Source organism: Periophthalmus magnuspinnatus, chromosome 5 (genome assembly GCF_009829125.3).
Source record: "Periophthalmus magnuspinnatus isolate fPerMag1 chromosome 5, fPerMag1.2.pri, whole genome shotgun sequence".
Classification (NCBI taxonomy): domain Eukaryota; kingdom Metazoa; phylum Chordata; class Actinopteri; order Gobiiformes; family Gobiidae; genus Periophthalmus; species Periophthalmus magnuspinnatus.
Genome location: NC_047130.1, coordinates 7,164,028 through 7,185,532, shown reverse-complemented (window position 1 = coordinate 7,185,532; position 21,505 = coordinate 7,164,028). Strand labels below are relative to the sequence as shown.

Below are 21,505 nucleotides of genomic sequence, written 5' to 3'. Positions count from 1 at the left end.
AGCTGTTTAGTTATTATCCATACTTCAATAGGAGTATCCAGATAATTATATTCAAATTTCCGTTTAGTTGTCATTGCATTAAAGGTGCACTTTGAGATGTTTCTGGCGGAGGGTCTGCTACCTGCTTGCCTTGGAGATGTTATTGCTTTGCCAAGAATGCTCAACAGTATGGCATCAAGCTTATCCTCTATCTCCACACCAGGTCAAGTTACAGGTCAGACCTGTGGAGAAGCAACCCTGCTCTCTGTAAGAATCCACGTTTTTTAATGCACTTTTGGGTAAATATTTTTAAAAACATGTTGGTGTATGCATCCCAAATAGATAGTTTTAATGCCATCCTGTGAAACATTCCAGGCAGGGCAATAACATCACCATGGAGACAAGCAAGCAAGCAAGCGGCGGGCCCAAACTAGAGTATTGGCGAGCCTAAGGAGCACACAGCTAGTCTATGTATTATAATGCATTTCCTACTACGATTTTGTTATTTAAAAAAAATAAAAATAAATCTCTGATCGGCCCGGCTTTTTCACATTTAACGATCTCCTTTTTATTTTCAGAGACACCCTCAATGATACCAACAAATGGACTGCAGAATATGTAAGACAAGGAGTTCAGAACATGCCTATTTTAGTTCTGGCTTTGCACCAAAACGATCCAAAACAGCGGAGCACACGGCTTGTTGGCACAGCTCAGGGGTCAGAGTTCACGGCAACTGCAGATACAAACAGCTGCCACTGCACCGCTCCAGGCACTGTAGCATCTCTGAGAGGTTCATCAAAGACAGATCAAGAGAAGAAGCACAACAATATTCACATAACAAGGAAACTGACACAGGAGTGCACCATCCAGTCAGTGAGAGATCTGTGAATACACTACAGGACGTGGCTGGGGTTCAGAGGGGGACAGATCTTGCTTTGAAAATGCTGAGATAAAACGTTATGAGGGGAGCAGAGGCGTGCATTGAAGACTTACTGGGGGTGAGAATCTTTAAGTGTCTGGTGATTTGATTCGATTTTTGGGGATCTCAAACTGTTCCAAAAACGATTTTCAATTCAAAACAGTATGTAAGTTCCTAGAGATGGCACCACACCTGGACACCTGCATGATATTTACTACAACCTGACCCATAACCCTTTTTTTAAAAACAGAAACCTATAAGAGAGCTGTGTATCACATTTAGCGCAGTTATTAAAATGTTAGAATAAAGATTTGTCTATCTCTACTTTGTTTTTCTGGCTTAAAAGTAACTTAATGTGGCTTTAATACACTTTTCTGGTGAGTGGCAACATGAAAGGACAATGTAAACACGCATTCATTAAATACTTTGTCTTTGCATTAATATATGAACCACTGTGTAATCAAGAGTTGGAACATCAAAAAAAATAAAAAAAATACAAATAAAAAAAAAAAAAAAATACAATTAAATAAAAATGTATTTAAATTTAATTTAATTAATAAATAATCTTTAAGATGTAGAGTTGCAATCCATTTAAGAAAAAAAAAAAGGATTTGTAAAAAGTAAAAAGTATTTGTGTATTTATAAGACTTCACTCAACCCCAGTATAGTCAACTAAGACACCAATTAAACTACTAAAGACGGTCGCAGCTGTTGTTCTATAGACCAGATCTATCCGCCATGATGCGCCAACTGTGTGGAGTTTCCTGAAGAGAACTGAGAGCATTACAACGTTCGCCTTGATCTTTGTTGACGCTGCATTTTGTGAGCCTGGAAACATTTCTAAAGCTTGACATGCTCCTCAAAGTCCTACAGTAAACACCATTGTTCATTCACTAACTGCACTTGTTGGAGGAATGCTAGTGTTGTAGTCCTAGCTGCCTTGGGGCTGATTGATCAAAGCATGACTGCCAACCTGCTCCATCAGTCAACACATGCCAGAGGGGAGAAGTGTTTTGCCATTGGACACAAAGACATATGCACTTGCTTTTTTGTTAATTAGTCATGGCTTGAAATCTTTGATTAGGTTATTTTTATTTTATTTGAATTAGCTTTTTGCAGTGTTGTTAAAAAAAACTGGGCAGTGCCTGGACTAAAGAAGGGAGTGAGAGAGGATTAGGGGCGGGGTCTGGAGGTATAAGGAACACTGATTGGTCTAACAGGTATCCACACTTCTTACTCCGCCCCTTTAGCCAGGCGTTTGTTAGAGTTTGTCAGTCAGAGTTGGAAACATCTGACTTTTTTTTTTTTTTTTTACTTATATTTTATTATTTTCAAAAAAGACATAACATTAGAACATCCCCAATCAAACAATCCCATTTCAATTTTTCCCTACGTTCTTCATATTTTTCTTTTTGTTACCTTAGAATATATGCAAGTCTCTCCATAACACGAATTTCTTCCACAATGTCCTTCCAGTTGCAAAGCGTAGGGGGGTCTTCCTTATGCCATTTGCGTGTAAATTTTTATTTTTGCTGCCAATAATAGCTTGATTAAATAATAGTCCTTTTTTGGGATGTGCGTCAGTGAATAGCCCAAAATACATCGTTATGCATGTTCTTGGTAGTGTGTAGCCAAATATTTTCCCCATTTCTTTGCACAAAGTATGCCAAAATTGCGACATTTTATTGCACTGCCAAAACACATGTGCATTAGTTGAGTTTATCTGATTTTGACAAATTTTATACCAGTTATCATCACTTATTTCTTCTTTAATTTCTTTCGCCCATTTATCCCCAATGTATAATGATGTATTTTTCCAGTTGACCCCTAAACCTTTACACCATTTAGATATAATTTTTGCACTCTTGTTCTTAAACGCATCCCAAAGTATCACAGTGACTGTATTTAATTCACTCGGGAGGTCCGGTCTGATCACTTGGCTAATAGTCTCTCTCTTGAAGGTACATATAGAATTCCTGATGTTCTAAATCAAATCTGTGCTTTATATTTTGGAAGCTTACCAACTCCCCTTCTTTAATAAATGTTCCTATAATGTTCAATCCTTTATTTGTTCACTCTTTAAAGTCAGGTGTTTCTATGAATACCAAATTTAACCGGGGCAGTCTTGTGTTATGTCACCAACTACTTGAAATTGCAGAGGCCAGTGAAGGCAGCACACATTTATATTTAGGTATTTTTGACCGGAAAGCTGCAAATTTACCTAAAAATGTGCGCTAAAAGTGTCAAACATGACTAGAACAGTAGATAATGCTAAATTAAAACAAGATGGACACAGTTTAGTAGCAGAAAAAGTGGATGTAGTGTTTAGTTCCACTTGAATCACAATATGCCGCATAGAAACTGGCTTTGTATCACTGCATCCATCTCCCAAAATATAACCCGATCTTAAAACTGCATGCGGAGAGGCTTTAATGTTGTGATCTCAACTTTGATCATTCTCTCCTCTCTATCCCCCAAATACTCCAAAGATCCCTGCGTTTGATATCAGTCCTACAGTCACACCATCTGTACCGCTCTCAAGACAGACCCACATACAAAAGAAACCAAAACTTAAAGTGGGTTCTAAAGCATAATATCTCCACTACTGTGTCATTTAGATGAGTGTTGGCCCTTGTTAACATTATGATTGCTGGGTTATATTTGCCTCTACATCCAACCAGGAAGTAAAATTATAAACTTCAAAATAGACACGGCTACAAAAAACAGGCAAGACTTTTAGTCAAGTCAAGTCAAATCGCATTTTAAAACGCCCACAGTACTGTACAAAGGCAATAAAAGTGCAATATTAAAAAACAAAACATGCAAAAACACAATAAATCAAAACAATACAAGAGTCACACTCAGCTCGTGTTAAATGTCAGTGTAAACAAATGAGTTTTCAACAAAGATTTAAAAATATTTAAAGATCGGGCTGTTCTAATACCCAGAGGAAGATTGTTCCAGAGTCTGGGATCTAATTTTTAGCCGGGACTTTGGGATCAACAGACCAGATGATTTTGGATGTTCTAAAGTTCTACCGGGAACATGGACAGAAAAAAGCTCTCAGATGTTTAGTAAAATCTTAAATATAATCATGTTTAGTGAAATGAGCGGGCTGTCCCATCACACACCCTCCACACTCTCCTTGTTAGCTATAGCCTTCGACCACCCCTCTGCCCCTCTGCGCCGTTCTCTATCAAGTCCTTAGGGGACAAGGGAAAGCCATGAAATGATTCCTGACACGAAGGATCAGAGTGGAGGCGTCTCAAATCAACAGTTTTTGGCCAGGCCGGGGCCGGTTGTGTGGTTCGGTGGGACTTCTGATGATTTCCCCAGGCTGTGGTTGGGTCTGGTTGACTGACTGAAGTTACTGAAGCCTCCTAGGAAGAAAGGCTGTCAAATGGAAAGATTTTGAGCTCATTTTGCGATATGCTTTGTTGCACTTGGAGAGAGATGCTTATGTTGAGAAGTACAAATAAAGCTAGATCCTTGCGCTATAGTTCTAAAACTGAAAATCATGTAACTGTTGTAGTGGGAATTGTTTAAGTTTCAGTTTCATTTTTGATGCCTGGAGTTCCCCCTCCCTTTGATCTCTGCACTAAGACACCCCCCCTTCAGAGCACTATCACAACACAACAGTGGTGCATTCTGCTAATTAAAATACTGCACAAGTTGTAGTGTGCAGTTTTGTATCATGCTTTTGTACATTTATGGAAAATTGCTTTGCAGGAGCATGGGTGACATAGGATTGTGGGTTGAGCTTTGGACAGAATCGTATTGCTAATCGTGAAGAAGATTTGAATAGAGTCCAGGGGAGATCGCTATATTACTTCATGCATTTTCTTAATGAGGGAACAATGTTATAATATGATAGAAAGCAGTGGTGAAAGAAGTAGTCAATTTTGTTACTTAAGTAAAAGTACAGATACTGGAGCAAAAAAAAAAATTCTCAAGTAAAAGTAATATACTGTGTGTTACTTTTAAAGTATTTTGCACATATTTTGAGGTGTTATAAGGCTTCAAATGCAGTGATTTTGATAAAGATCTGTGCTGTATTTTGTCCAACAGAAAAAAAAAGAATCCATCTTTTTTTTTCAAGCTGAGCATTCAAAAATATAAAAAAAAATAAAAACATGCTATAAACCCCTCAACCATTTCAGCAGGTCTCAAACAATACTGAAAAATACTTTTACTTTTTAGTCCTGTTGAAAAATGTGGATTAGAACGTACAGATACTTTCTCCAACATGTAGTGAAAAAATAGTAAAAAGTATCCACTTTAAAACTTTACTTGAGTATAATATTTTACAACTTTTTCTTTGTTACATTCCACCACTGGTAGAAAGCTCCAAAGTGTCGACTTTGCATACTACTGGTACACTCTTTAAAGTTAAATCTAAATGCAAATAAACAAATTAACACAAGCTATTCTACAAGGTTAGCGAAAAAAATGGTTTCTTGACAACCGTAAAATACATAAAGTTACAAGTTACACTCCAATAATCCAACAAGTTTGCATGAATCTAAATCCATAAATTACCTCCAATGACCTTCCATTCAAACAGCATGAGAAATAAAGCTATCCTGCTTTCAACATGTCCGGCATACAAATCCAAGCCTATCATTTGGTAACCAGTGCCTCTCAACTTTTCCATGGACAGTCCCACATCAGGGATTTAGCTCACCAAGTACAACAACCGTGACTGACACAAGGTTCCATTCAACTACAAGAGCCATGTTTTATACTATTCACACAGGCAGTTTTGTCCCTTGGCTTATTCCATTTCATGCATGTGTTTTTCTGATCTTCCATCTAAACTCGTACATTTGTGATTGGCATTTCATCAGATAATACTGGCTATCCACTACACTTGTTCTGTGTTGCGTTGTGCAGTTGGGATGCACTGGCCTACATACAGTTTTATTTCACTTTTTAGCTATTCCAATTAACTGCAATAGCCAAGTCTACAATTGAGACATGCATAGACTTCAACCACTCTCTAGAAACACTGACATTGTACCATGCCATTCTCTGACTCCATGTAATGCCATTGATTTGTGGTCATCTTGGTGGAACATACAACAATGATGCAACCACTTTGCAAGACACAAGGAGAGTTGCAGTCCATAGCTTCTGCCCTCTAAACTTGTATCCGGCCAGAATTTAGGATATACATTTTTCATTTCACTATATTTTAACCAAACTTTATCCACAAATGATTTATATAAAAGGCTTATGCTCTCAGCCTCAAAGTATTACACAGAACGTTTACAATAAAAAAAAAAAAAAAAAAGCTTTTCAGCAGCCCACCAATCTGAAGGTTGGCAGCTAAATTCTATTCACTATGTAACTTTTCCACCCCCAGCTCGTCTCCATGGAGATGTTGTTGCGTTACCTGTTTCGCAATGTGGAAATAAAATGTATTTACTTTGTATTTATTCAGAAAGTGCTTTTAATTGACAAGAGAATCCCCTGATAAACATTCATTCATACTGAGAAAGGGGTCTCTCCACAGATCTGACCTGTTGGTGTCACCTGCTAGTCTTCATGAAGATAATAAGTTCACAGTGTGGAACTTTCCTGTAATAGCAATAACATGGTGGGAGATAAGTAGGTATCCGACTCTCACCAGAAGAGTTACACACTGCACCTTTAAAAAAAGCCTCTATGGACAGTTTAGTCTTAGTGTAACCTGTTAGTTCCTTAGCTCTGTCTATGTACATTAAAAACAGGCCAAATACGTATCTTAAGGACTAAAATGAGGACAGAGAATGCACAAACTTCTCCTGTCTGCACCAGGCTGTTTGATGTTAGGTAAGCCTCCTCATTAACACCCTCAGACGCTCAGAGCGTTGGGTCCTAACAATATTCTGAATCCCGTTGCACTTTGAGCTGTAGTCATTATCTGGATGTTACAAACGAGGGAGAATACATCAAATCATATTAAGGTGATTCAAATGTGTTTTTATGTCATCTGGAGGGAAGTTGTTCATACAGAGAAGAGTGATTTGTTTTATATTGTCATAATGTTTTTTTGCCTAACCATGTTAGGCATTAGAGTCATTTGAGGTGTTTTCAACCAAAATGTTTTTCATTTTGCATAAACAAAATGGAATTGTAAAGTTTTTGCAAAGCTCTCAAAGTGAAAAACGGGCCCGAGGTAATCGCTTTACAATGTGGTGCAATTTAGTGCTTTACTTTGGTGGCGAGAGAGGCAACAAAATTGTAAACAATCTGTAAAATCATGATATTTATTTATTATTTATTTATTTATTTATTTGAAGGACAGTGTGCAGATACATTAAAAAGATGGCTGCACCAGATTTAGCAAAATGCTAATTTCCATCTGTAGTAGTAGTAGTGTAGTTCATCTGTAATTTCCATTAAAAGCACTGTCGCCATAAGAGCGGCCTGTTATATTCTCACATATCACCACTTCTGTCTGATAGTGAGCAAAGTTTGCAGGACTTCAGAGTGAGATCAATTTGAGCGCACATGCACCTAAAATTTGGGCCCAGAGCAACTAAAGAAAAAAACTAAAAAAAAATCCAATCATGTTACATAATGTAGCTTCCTATTGCGATATATTTATTGTCTTGCGATAACAATTGATTATCACTTCAGCCAAATGTGATACCAGTGTTTTTGTTATATATAGTGCAACCATACCGTAGACATTACTTGACTTTTTTACCATTAGGAAACATTTGGAAACACTGAAACTTGGCAAACCATTTAGAAAAGTTTTAGACCATCCGTACCTTCAAGGATGACTTCTTTGCCCGTTTTCTTCAAGGCCTGGACAGCCTCGTCGTGCGTGGCCTCTCGTAAGTCAAACCCATTGACGGACAAAATGGCGTCGCCCACATAAAGCGCCTCCGTCTGGTCCGCTGCCAGCCCTTTGAAAATCTTTGAGATGAGAATTGGCATCTTGTTCTCCTTTCCACCTGCACAGCAAAACATCAAAGTTAGCCAAAGTATTACAAAAGAAACACATTCATTAAAAGTTGAGCTGGACAATTCATATCATTTTAAAATCAATTGATATCAAGTCATTTCTAATCACCAATGGACTGTTTGGGTCTTTCATCAATAGGTCTACATCCAATGACAGCATGTGTTTTGGAATAAAGTCAACATTTTTTATAACACAACTATAAGATTGAATCAGAAATCATTACTGGTAAATTAGAGTTGTTGTTTTTTTTTTGTTTTTTTCCCCCCTAATAATTCAGTCCTGCGGGTAACTGAGGTAACAAAGTGTCCATTTTTCCTCTATTTTATGCAACGGTCTGAAATTACCCTCACTCACTTCTTACTTGTCATTGGCAAAGTTAGGCCTGGCACGATAATTACTAAGTCTATATTTAAATAAAATGTAATAAGAAAATGAAAGAAAACTGGTACATCCATTAAACCCTCATACAGAACCCAAAGTAATAGAGACGAGTAGTACAGTTGAATGCCTACAGGGACTGGTTTGACTTGATCTCAGCTTGCGTTCTTCCTACAGCTAAGCAGTCAGCAGTAATCTAATTTGGATCTTGCACCACTCCTCCTCTTCATCAGAAATATTACCGTTAATGTCAGCAATCCGGACTGAGGCCTTCGGCACAGAGAGGAATTATTTAACAAGAGGATTACGCCCTATTCATTTTAAATACTGGCCTTGCTCCTCTTTTGCTTATGTGCAATTCAACTCATTTATCCATTTTTGGAAGCCGGTCTGGCTTTGGATTAAAAACATAGATCATTTATTATATATACACTTTTAGCGCATTGTCCAGTTGTGTTAAAGAGAAGGGCAATGGTGCAACTTTAGACATTTGAATAAAAACTACAGCTGAATACCAAGTCTGTCCTTGCTTAATGCTACGAAATACTGGCATTGTATTAATCTCTTTGAAATATATTGTGTTTATGGGTTAAACCTTTTAGGAAAATTTATAAATACCTCAAATTGAAACTAGCTACATTTATCCCGAAGCACAGTACTTCTTTCTCAATGATGGTAAAGATAAATGTTATGGCCACTAATGCCTCCGTATATGTGATCACAAATAATATATACATGGCTTAAAAGGTGCGTCTCTATGGAGATGGTATTGCTTTGCTAAGTATGTCACACAGTATGGTATTAAATGTATCCATCTCTGGAAAAATGGCTGTTATGGAGAGGTGACCCTGCTCACAATAAACGTGCATGTTTTTCAAGGTATTGTTAAGATGGATATATGTTTAAAAGGTATTATATTATTAGACGAAATGGATTCTTGTGAGGTTAAAGCCATGTTATAATGTCGTTACTTCATCAAAAACATACCCGGACTTGTGTTTTGTTTCATTCGTACATGTTTGAAGATGTAGACAGACAAATAATAAAGGATTACTCAAAGCTAACAATGCTCCGTTCCACCTTGTGATGTCATGAAGTGGTAGTTTTCAAGTAAACAACTACCTTTTACCTTTTGTGCAGTAGAGACAGGCAATTCCAGGGCTGAAATGAACCAAATGATTCTCGTGAAGGTGTATGGAGTTTAAAAACACAGTGGGGCACTTCCTGTATTACCACGTGACATCACAAGGTGGAACAAAGTGTTTTCCGTTTGAGAGAAGAACTCAGCCTAAATATTAAGGGTTTGTCGAAACTAAACAACATTCCAGGTATGTTTTTGATGAGGAAACAACATTATAACAGATCAGAAAATAGCGTAATATAGCCCTCTAATGCCATATTCTGGAACATGCTGGCAAAGCAATATCAGGAAGAAAAGCACGCCACACTCCCCACCACAAAACTGACTTACTGGTACATTTAAATATTAAGGTTTCATCCATGCATTCCTTTAGCCCTATACTTAAACGGAGTGAATTAAAATCCCCAGAAAAATCCAAAAGTGTTTTGAGTGAAAGTTTAATATGTTACTTCCAGGAATTGCAGTATTGACAGAACAGTTACGGTGCTGCACTAAATTGGAGGGCACAAAGTCTGATTGACCGAAAACACATAAAAGCCAACAGTTTACAGTTGCCGATAGCCTAGAAGCTTTAATGAACCAAATGGAAAATGAAATGGGGTCTTTGGGATACTGCCTGCACCGCAAGTATGTTGTGATTTGCAAAGTTTCCTTTACTTCTTTAATGACCAAACCAAAACAGCAGTCAACCAGGGCTGTAGGCTGACCAAAGTTTGTATTAGCTAACCAATCATTTTATTTAGATTATACGGATTTAAATGGAACAACTGCTGAAAGGAGAAGTAAGTGAATGAGTCAGCAAGATGCGGAATTTGGTATTTTTTGGTACTAAAAGGCAGATTAAACTCATGAATCCCAAGTTTAATCTGTCTTTATATAAATACATTGTTTCCTGGTACATTTTTACGCATAAATCGTTGTTTTGCATGAACTCCTGTACGGGTGTAGTCTTCTGAGTGCAGTTTTGGTCAGATACACAGAGATGCGCAATAGTTTTGAGAGCTTTTGCCACACCCTCTTCTTTAGTCAACCAAGAATTTTGTAGTAGACTGCAGTCCTACATTGTACTTTTTTGTGTGCTATTTCATCTACTACAATGAGACAACCAAAACTTTACTGATTTTCCACTAAGGTTGCATACGCTTTCTTTAAAAAGGCATCTTGATATTATGTTGATATGCGTGTCTATTCCTTTTTTCCCCTCCTTACTACTGCAAAGTGTTGAAACAATCCAAACAGTGAAATCCTATGTCAGATTATTTCCAAATATGATCCCTTTGTTTTGCTATCAAACGACTATGACATGGATGAAGAATTATGCTGGTTGTATGTTCATAACAACCAACCTTCTAGTTCCAAGGCTATTGCTTAACTCACTGCACCACTCTTGCTCCTTTTAGAGAGAGACAGGCCAGTGCCACAAGAAAATGGTGGAGAAGAGTGGGGAGAGACAGTCGACAAACAAACAAACAATCACCATTCAGTCCTGCAATAATTAAAAAGAAACATACGTTTCATGGCATACTGTGGAAGATTATTACCGAAGGAACAACATTTGCATGGAAACAATAAAAAATAGACAGTTTTTTCAGTGCAGTTTTTTTTTTAAAGGGAAAACCTGGTTTTTGAGTGGATTTTTTCTGGCTATAAAAGTTACATAATGTGTTAATAATGTTTGAGCTAAGATACTGTGATCTACACCCTTGGAAACCTATTGCAGCACACCCAATCTACACGATTTCATTGCTCAAAAATTTTCGACACCCATTTCTGTAAATACTTAAGGGCAGGGCTGTCCAAACTACGGCCCCACGGCCAAATGCGGCCCTCAGATCAATTTTTGTTGGCCCTCATGCCTCCTCCTAAACTGGCTTATTTGATCAGGAAGTATTTTTACTATGAATATTCTATCTATTCTGTCTCTATAACCTGAATAACATCACATTGCATTGACACATAATAAACATAATCTTCCAAGTCTTACTAAAGGTACAATGGCTCTGTCAAACCTGTGTGAAATGCATCAGTTAACTACCGTATGTGTATCGACAATAGTCTGTGGCCCTCCGCTTCAAATATGTTTCAGTATGTGGCCCTCGGTGAAAAAAAGTTAGGACACTCCTGCTTTAGGGTCACCAACTGGCCTCGTTATGCAACCTATCCGTGCCTGTACATTCTTTCAACTTTTATATTGACATAATACTAAATAAACATTGACACATAGCACAGAGTAATCCCTTGCATATTTCTCCCTGCACCCAGCTGCCAGCACTGTCACTCCGTCCACAGCGCAGCGTATGTGGGTGCTATGGCGCCACTGCTGTCCTAAGCCCTGACAGGTAAATGAATGGGACCGCTTCATTAGCTGCTGACATGTACCTAATTAGCTAACTACGTGCTAACCGTGTGTTTGTTTTGATACGCGGTCGGCACTTTCAAAGAATTCAGCCTGATCAGCGTTTAACTTTACCAGACTTGATCAGCTTGTTTGCATGTAGTGCTAATGAACGCTAACAGGAAAAGTGTCAAAACAAAAGTTGTGACAGGAAATTAAAAAAAAAAAACGTTTTGGTGGGCGAGCTATTAATAGAAAACAAAAGTGCAAGGTGTGCAAAGTAAGTGAAGTTTTTGTTGCTCTGTTGACACGAGTTCACTGACAAAAATGCTTAAGCCGGCAATAAGAAGCAATCATGACAGGTTCACATTGATGAGTTCATAAATAATAAATCCATTCTTCACTCAAACAAAACATAGGCTACTTAATAATTGACCAATATAGAATAAGCATTATCTTTATCGGTAGTCTAGCCAGCGAAGAGTACGTTTTCTGTAAGAGTCTGGATTCTTCTGATTGGTGAGATGGACAGGCCAATCAGAATAATGCATGGCCCGTTTTATATCTATGGCAACATTTATGTACTGCTGCGTTCGTGTGTCCAGAGCATAGACTGTATATATAAATGGACATAGCTAACCTGCCAGCCACCACATTCCAGATAATCAGTGATCATGGGCTGCGCTTCCGGCTCTATCAACTCTGGCTCTCTCTGTAACTGCTGCAGTGAGCCTGGTCATTTTGGTCTTAAAATATTTGTATTAAGCCACTACATGATCCCGGTGTTTTTATTTCACTATTGTGTACGTAACTCAAAATATGAACATTATTAAGACAAATCAGCTGTGTTCTTTACCCTGAGGTTGCTCCTGCTAGCATTAGTAACAGGATTGATTGACAGCATTGCTAAAAGCCCACCCCCTGCCAAACCCATGGTGCTCCAACAGCTTAACTCCAGATTGACTCTTTGGTTGCTATGATACACTAGATTCACCCCTATAACTGCTTGCCTCGATGAGCTTTATTTGACTGGAGGTGAACACCATGGGTGACGTCACACTCCCGTAGTCCACTTCTTTATACAGTCTATGGTCCAGTGTTACTCGGAAATGTGTTGCAAGATTACTCTCACAGTAGAAAACGTATCCTGTTAGCAAAGTATCCTGTGAATATGTTTCTGATACTTGTTATTAAAGGAAACGTGAAAAACAGAACCAGTTCATTTCCCAAACGTGTTCTTCACTTTCCTAGCACATTCCTAGCATTCTAATTATTCATCACCGGTTTCATTTGACCTCAAGAGCTTTTGAAATAAATCTATACTGGGGCAGATTTTACTTTATTACATGAATAAAAATCTGGCACAGTCTTTTTAAGCAAAAAGTTTGTATCTGTCGCTGTTGAAATTCAATCTCTAACTTCCTGTCTTCCCCAGTCAGAGCTCCATGGTTACACCCAGTGGCATCTATTCTGCCCAGGCTCTCGTTGTCTGTGGCTGCTGTGGAGTCTTGAGACCTGGCCTCACCTCTTAAATTTAGACCCTCAGACACACTGCTCCTGCTCTTTCAAGTGGCTCCTCCTCCAGTGGCAACTCCTCCAGTGGCAACTCCTCCAGTGGCAACTCCTCCAGTGGCAACTCCTCCAGTGGCAACTCCTCCAGTGGCAACTCCTCCAGTGGCAACTCCTCCAGTGGCACCTCCTCCAGTGGCACCTCCTCCACTGGCACCTCCTCCAGTGGCTCTTCCTCCAGTGACACCTCCTCCAGTGACACCTCCTCCAGTGACACCTCCTCCAGTGGCTCTTCCTCCAGTGGCTCTTCCTCCAGTGGCTCTTCCTCCAGTGACACCTCCTCCAGTAGCTCCCCCTGTCAGTGGCTCCTTCCTCCAGTGGCTCCTCAAGTGGCTCCTCAAGTGTGCGTGGGCAGATCCCTAAAATTAACACGAGCAAAGAACTGTGGTCCCAGCCACATAACTTTCATCCGGGGCCAATGACAACTGTGTGCTCTGCTCAGCTGTTCACTCTGTGGCGTAGGCTCTAGCCCACAACTTTCCTCTTACTGCCCTGTCAATGTTCACGCGTTGCTTTCTGACGCCTCTCGAAGCAGCTACAGACACTACTCATTGACAAGAATTTTTTGGAAATACTCATTGCTTCATATAATGTATCTACGTTTGGGTTTATACCTAAAGAGTTTTTATGGTGGCAATCGAGGTAACTTAGTGAAAAAAAGGCCATCCTAAAACATTTTAACAGTCTAGAAAGGTAAATTTTGTTTTAATGAGTTAAATAACTCATAAGCCCTTTGAGAAGATGTGCCACACTAAAAGTAACATTTAGAGAAGTTAGAATTTCTGAGCTGATATGAGCCTCGAGTTTATAAAATATTCATTTAAAAAGTATACATTATGTGGCACTTACATTACAAAGTATATTATTCCATTTGGCAGATTTTACATGACAAGGCAAAGCATAAAAGCACAAAAACATTAAATTCAACAAATGTCAGCATACTTTGAGCTGAGATTGGCTGATACAGGTTTTTCCAGGGCCAATGCCAATTTAGAATCCAGAGAAACTGATGGTTGAATCTTTTCAAATTTTATAATTTGAATGTACTACAAACACATCCACAACCCTTTTGACCACAGACTGGATAAGAGAGCAGTGTAGTCATAAAGTGTTCACATAAGGCTTTATGCATAATCTTAAAAACAGCCAAAAAGTGATAGTATCCTCCCGATATGTTGGCCAAGTGATGTATTGGTCTATATCTAGTTTTTTGGTCTGAAATCCTTAGCTACTTGCACTACATACAAACTTTCAGGTGGAAGGTCTTAGTCCTGTCACATTAAATACTATATCAACTTTAAATATATGATAGGTGGAACAATATTTTTTTGCTGTAAATATTTATTGTGAGTACATTTTCTTTATACTAGTGGGAAATTTTGGTTATTTCTTTGCAGTATGATAAGAATTGAGCTGTGGAAGGTTGAATTATTATACAAACTAATTAATTATAATTATTAAGTGTTGCATTCTGGTATTGATTAATTTCAGCTCATGTTTTTAGGGGATAATTGTACTTGATGGTTTGGTTTCATTATTATAATTTATCATGCATTTACTTCAGCAATATATCGCACTTCAAAATGTGTCATCGTGACAGGCCTAGGTCTACAACCTGCCTCCATGGGATTTTCATTGCTTTGCCTGCAATTTCCCTTAGAATGGCATTAAACTTACAGCCTGGACGTGTCAAATCTGTGAAAAAGCAAGCCCATTTTTAGCAATAAAACAACAAGATACGTTTATTGCCATACTGCTGAGCTGAAACGTTACATAGTTCATCTTTAAATTGCACCACTTTCCCTCACTTCCTATCATTGTTTCATCCTCATTCTTTGGTTACAACAGCAGCTTAAGAAGACTAGCATTCACCTTCCTCTCTCCCTCTTGCTCCCTCTCTGTCCAGTGGAGACAGCTGGACCCACCTCCCTTCACACTGCCTCTGAACCAACCCCATCAAAACAATGTCAAAACCACGCTGGTGCCACTCTATGATTATGTTTTAATAATATGCTGTCTGGTAGCTCAAAGCCCTCCATTTGCACACAGATGGACATTGCATTTATGTGGCTATGGGCTGCCTGTATTGTCATTGTTGTAGATGCTTCAAATTACCAAGTCACTGTCTGCAGAAGTACACTGGTGATGACACATGCTCGGGACATGACAATGGGACCCACCTGTCAATCAAGCTCAGGCAAAATGGTGGAGATAACTTGTTAATAAATGTAAATTGTTGCCAAGTCTGTGCTGGAAGATTTTATTGAAGCGGTATAGGAGATGTTATTTCTTTGCTGAGAATGTTCTACAGACTGGCATTAAACTTATCTCCATGGAGACAAACAGAAATCATCTCCAGGTCAAGTTACCGGTCTGATCTGTCCAGAGGTATTTTTGAGCAACAAAACATGCTAGATGGACAGGTTAAAAGCTATACTGTGGAGCATTCAAGGCAAAGCAATAACATATCCATGAAGACACCTGAAAAGTTACATAGTGCATCTTTAAACAACAAAGCACATATTTTTAAGAGAAAGTGCTTGGTAAATGGTAAATGGTCACATTTTTATATAGCATTTTTTCCACCTTCAAGGCACTCAAAGCACTTTACATCAAGGATCCAATCAACCATTCACACACAAATTCATGAAACCAGTGTACGCAGACACTGGAGGCAAGGTGGATTAAGTGTCTTGCCCAAGGACACAACGACAGCATTCATCTGTGCGACCTGGAATCACACCACCAACCTGTGGATCAGTGGATCTGACCACTCAAACCAATGATGTTTATGTTGAGAGCGGGATTCAAACCAACAGCCTTCAGATCCGTGGACAACACTCTACGAACTGAGAACCGCTTTAATTATTATTGATACATTATTAACACAATAATGGGGGTACAAGTTTTAGTGTCTGGCCCACACAAAAAGTAAGGTTTTGAACACTTAACTCTTGGTGAATGAAGAGTGAGACAGCTTCCTCTCTTCTGAGCGATTGCCACCCAAAATATAAAACAGAATGGCCAATAGCGGCAGTTTTGGATTAAATTAAAACTTGACTTGAAACTTGAAAGACTTGTTGTTCAAAAGTTAACATTTAAAACAAGACTTTACAATATGCATTTTTATCAGCTATCTGTGTTTTAAAAATGTATAATCTTGCTCGTCTCTGGTTTCAAAATAGAAAAAAAAAAATCTATATCCAACCAAATACACATTAACTATTTAATCTTCCACATTTACATAAGTCAAACTAGTTCAACCTGTACATTCAGACCTTACATCAGCTGTGGTACGGCTGCATGGTTGAACAGTATATTTTAGGTGAAGACTTTCTGTAAAACTCAAGTCCTACCAAGTTATGTTCAAACGTTCAAACTCTCTCCCTGTGTACAAGCTTGTGTCTCTCAAGTATTCCACTATATCCAAGAGGCCAATTAGCACTTCAGCCAACACTTCAGGTTTATTAAGTACTTTCTTTAGGAGGAGTTGTGGCGTTGGAGGATGCTCGGATGCTGGTCACTTTTATTCAAGAGTTAATAGCTCTAATCTGTGGCGTTTAGTGACTTGGCCGTACTGTTACGCTGTGTAGTTTAAATTTAAAAAGGCACATTACGCAACTCTTCAGGCTGAGCGCACGCTGCATGCTCATCTCCATGGACACAAGCAGCCCACACCACCACGTCGAGTTATATGTCAGATCTGTGGAGAAGCAAGCACGCAAGCCTCCTCACAGCCATGTCTTTCAATGTCTTTTTAAAGCGATAAATCAGGCAATATGCATGTTTAATATCCTACTGCGGAACATCCAACACAAATCAAAAACATCTCAATCAAAACAAACTAGTGATGGACCTTGGGCTGTCACGATAACCAACGTATCCTTCGGTATATGAAAGCTGGAGCAATATTTTATTTTCTGGGGCTGAATAAGACTATTTATCTTGTGCACTGGTGGAGACTATAAAAGTTTCATAGAGCACCTTGAAACTGTAGCTACAGTGTCAAATTCTAAGACAATTATCTGGCATAAATGTCTAACATGGATACCAGTTTGGGTAGTTTTCCAGTTTAATCAAATTAATTAAGTACTTACATCAGTATATAAACTAGATTGCTATGTATGTACCCCTGCTTCTGTCTGCTATTAGAGCTTTGTTTCATTCATGGGTCACTCTACCAGCTACTTTCTCATATTCCAGTCAATTCAGGCCATGTCCAAGTTTCATAATCCTACTGTTTATAATGTGCTTAACGATTTGTTGGTGTAACTTCGCTTCAACGCCATACAGGGACGTTTAAATGTTGCTTTTTGTTGACCCCGTGTCTCTGAAAGTGCTCCCTGCTGAGGTGGCGTTCAACCCAGCATGGGATAAGCACAGCTGTCATTTCTACTCTTACATCAACACAGACAGTTTGTATAGCTAACTTCGACCATGGAGGAACTGCAAAAGCTTAATTACACAAGCTAAAAGTTACAAAATACGACGCCCCGGGCAACTTTTACGCAGCTTGGACGCATGGTGCTCGTTGACGCATAGAGAGCGCACTCCCCAAAAAAGTCTGCATAACTTCAGTCAAGTGAAAGTCGCGGTGTTTGCTAAGAATTTCCCAATCCCTTACCTTTAATGCTGATTCCGAGTCCTCCAACATCTTGTTTGGTAACTCGCACCGTGCGCTTTACGTTGGTGATGGTTTCCGGCACCGGGGACGAGCTGAGGTTCGGTGGATCTCCGTTTATGGCACCGACCGGGCTAGGGCTGGGGCTTGGCTTCGCGGGCTCCTCGGGACTTTCCCCCGGGTTAACAGTGAGCGTGTCCTCGGTCAGTGTAGCCAGCACGCGGATCCAACGGTCCACGGTGACGCGAAGTTCCAGCAGTCCCGTCTTCTGCGCCTTCATCGCGGCAGCCATGTTTCATCGCATTCCTGGAATAACTCCGGACTGTGCAGCGGTCCTGTAAAGAGATAGGGGCTGGGGCTGGGACGGGCCAGGGCAAGGGGCGCGCGGAGAGTAGACAGTCCCCCCTCCGACCACTCCTCCCAGCGTCACTCCTGAGCGCTTTACAACCGGCACAGGAGCGTGGAGTTACAGCAAGTTGCCTCCTATTTAAAGAGCTAGACCGGTCCAGTTTTTGTTGAATGGCAAAATTATCAATGCAACAAGAGTTTAGAGAAAGAAAGAACATAATATAATAACCTAGACTCATAACAGGGCACTCATAATAGGCTTATTCAAATTGCAAAGTTTGTAATTGAAAGTGAATGCATTGTCTTCAGTCATCCAACAGTGCATATAACCTATTCACTCTTAAAAACTTTAGTCAAATGACAAAATTCAAATCTTGCAATCATAAATTATGTATTATTTATTCAATTTCCACCCGATAATAGCAGCCTCCACCTTACAATGTCCTGAAACTGATCAATACCCTCCCCGACTACCACCAAACACTCACTTACACCAACTTCTAGCGACGCCAAGTGAGGTGCCTTGCTCTAGACCTCGTAATCCAACCACTAACCTTCCAGTTATTTGACATTCCACCTGCATCACTGTCTATGAACCTCAGTGCCAGTGCATTGCTCAAGCTGACTTATAGCCTCTCCGACTACCACCAAACACCCACACCACCTTCTAGCGACGCCAAGCGAGGTGCCTTGCTCTAGACCGCGTAATCCAACCACTAACCTTCCAGTTATTAGACATTCCACCTGCACCACTGTCTATGAACCTCAGTGCCAGTCCATTTGCGCTCATAATTTGAAAAATGAATGACAAACTCGAGACACATTTTTGCATAAGCTATATTGTATGTGGCCTTCTGAACAATTTTAGTTTCTATGAACTCGCTGGCTGCTTCTCTAGAACAGGAATGTGCTGATCTGCTGCAGAAAAAAATAGACTAACCCAAAGCAGACACAGATTTATAAAATTCCAAATCACAGTGGGTGTCCTCCTAACCTCTTAAATATCTTCCATCTCCTACACCTATTTTTTTCTGCAAAGGATCTATAAGGTCTTGACTGTTTCATTGCACCAAAGTCAAGTTGTATGTCTCATATTGCACTTTAGCATGAAAACTGCAATGATGAATAGTCATTTGTGTGTGCTAGTAGGTCAGGGGTCCACGTTGAGCCACATCAGATGCTTGTCTAAAGTTCAGATATCACAGAGTCAACTTTGTGTTACATTCTTTACAATAGCAACAACCAAAGATCATTCCAAATGCAGTGATCAAAGCATCTCCTAACATGGATAAAATAATCCAATTGTCACAGTGCCGTGTTGGTGAGGGTTGCACGGAAGAGCATCTGACATAAATACTTGACCATGTTACCATATGTTATCACTGGTGAATAATTAGCAGTATTTCTCTCATTTGGAAACAGATGGGTAGTTGTCAGCGCAGTAGACTTTGTTATTGGTTGGCGTGGCTTTAAACGGGCTGCGGCTTCCCATGGGGCCTCGCTTTATCCCTGTTGCAAGAATTCGCCATAAATGACAGAAAATTAAGTGCGATTACTGCGTCTTACTTACTTTTCCTTTAAACAAGGTCGATCCGATTGGAAACGGTGCTGAGCTCATGCCACGGTTCAAAAAGGGCCTTGTTGAGGGCTCTATTAATAGTCTGCGCGAGCCCAAGTTACATAATTAAGTTTTGCCTTATTTATTTATATATTCAGGGGCTTTGAATCGCCCTCTTAGACCAGAGAACTCAATTGGAGTGTGCGTGAGACTTTCGGTTACTTGCACCGGATTTCATTGATTACGTAAAACACATACATTGAAGTAGAAATTGAAGCAGCACTGTATTGTTTACAGTGCTGCTCTAATATACAAAATATTTGTACTATTCAGGGGTAAATACTTTTTTGATTGACTATGAAATACTGCGTAGATTCCATAGACTGCATATATACACTGCCTGGTCAAAAAAAAAGGTCACACACTCTAATATTTCATTGGACGCCTTTAGCTTTGATTGCAGCACACATTCAATTGTTTCAATAAACATCTGCAGTGTCACAAGATTTATTTCCATCCAGTGTTGCATTAATTTTTCACCAAGATGTTGCATTGATGATGGTCGAGTCTGACACAAAGCCTTCTCCAGCACATCCCAAAGATTCTCAATGGGGTTAAGGTCTGGACTCTGTGGTGGACAATCCATGTGTGAAAATGATGTCTCATGCTCCTGAACCACTCTTTCACAATTTGAGCCCGATGAATCCTGGCATTGTCATCTTGGAATCTGCCCGTGCCATCAGGGAAGAAAAAATCCATTGATGGAATAACCTGGTCATTCAGTATATTCAGGTGTCAGCTGACCTCATTCTTTGAGCACAGACTCTTGTTGAACCTAGACCTGACCAACTGCAGCAACCACAACCTATTTGCTTAGTTAAATCCAGATGGTGACTTTTTTTTTGGCCAGGCAGTGTATAAATGGACATAGCTAACCTGCGAGCTGCCACGTTCCAAATGGGAAGTGAGCATGGACTCTGGCTCCAATTCACATTCTACTGAAACACTGTCGCTCCTCTCTCTGTAACTACTGCTGTCAGGCTTGTCATTTTGAGCTTAAAATTTTCATAACCCACTCTACATGATCCTGGTGTTTTTATTTTGTCCGTCAACCATGATATGAACAATTTAATAACATTAATAACAGACAAATCAGGCACCTTCTTTCCCTCCAGTTAATCCTGTTAGCATGAGCAACAAGTTTGATTGCTAGCGTTACTAAACTCCCTGCTAAAGCAACAGTACGGGAAAGGGCGGTAACTTCAATAGCCTCGCTTCGAATTGGTGTTTTGGTTGCTATGATACTCGGGGTCGGAATGCCAAATATGGAACTCGGCTCCAGACTCGCCCTGATAACCCTGTGACTGGAGCCAAACGCTATGGGTGAGTTTATGAGTTTATGATACATACATAGTTTTAAAATATATTGTTTAAGGCTAAGTAAGGATTGTATTTTTACCCAAATCTGTTTTACATTTTTTGTTTTACAAAATTTTACAGAATAATTTATATCATAACAGAATTTTCTGAATACTTTCTGAACCAAGTGTGATCATTCAATCAGATTTTTTTTTTTTTTTCAGCGACTCATGTGAAACGAAGGCGCTCATTGGTCACCCATCATTTACAAACAAATTAAATTTCTCTCATCTCTCATTTATCTCCGTTCAGTGCTTGGCTCATTAATTCTGCAGAAAAG

At 39.4% G+C, this 21,505-nt stretch overlaps 1 protein-coding gene across 1 annotated transcript in view; it reads right to left on the bottom strand.

Moving 5' to 3' along the window:
• Positions 1-18,360, bottom strand: part of snta1 (syntrophin, alpha 1) — a 52,251-nt gene extending 33,891 nt beyond the window's left edge. The window contains exons 1-2 of the mRNA XM_033967128.2: positions 17,904-18,360; positions 7,660-7,845 (exon numbers count right to left, since the gene is read on the bottom strand). Coding sequence (XP_033823019.1) covers positions 7,660-7,845; positions 17,904-18,192 — 475 coding nt within the window. The 5' untranslated portion in view covers positions 18,193-18,360. The remainder of the gene's footprint in view (positions 1-7,659; positions 7,846-17,903) is intronic.
• Between the last annotated feature and the right edge of the window lie 3,145 nt (positions 18,361-21,505).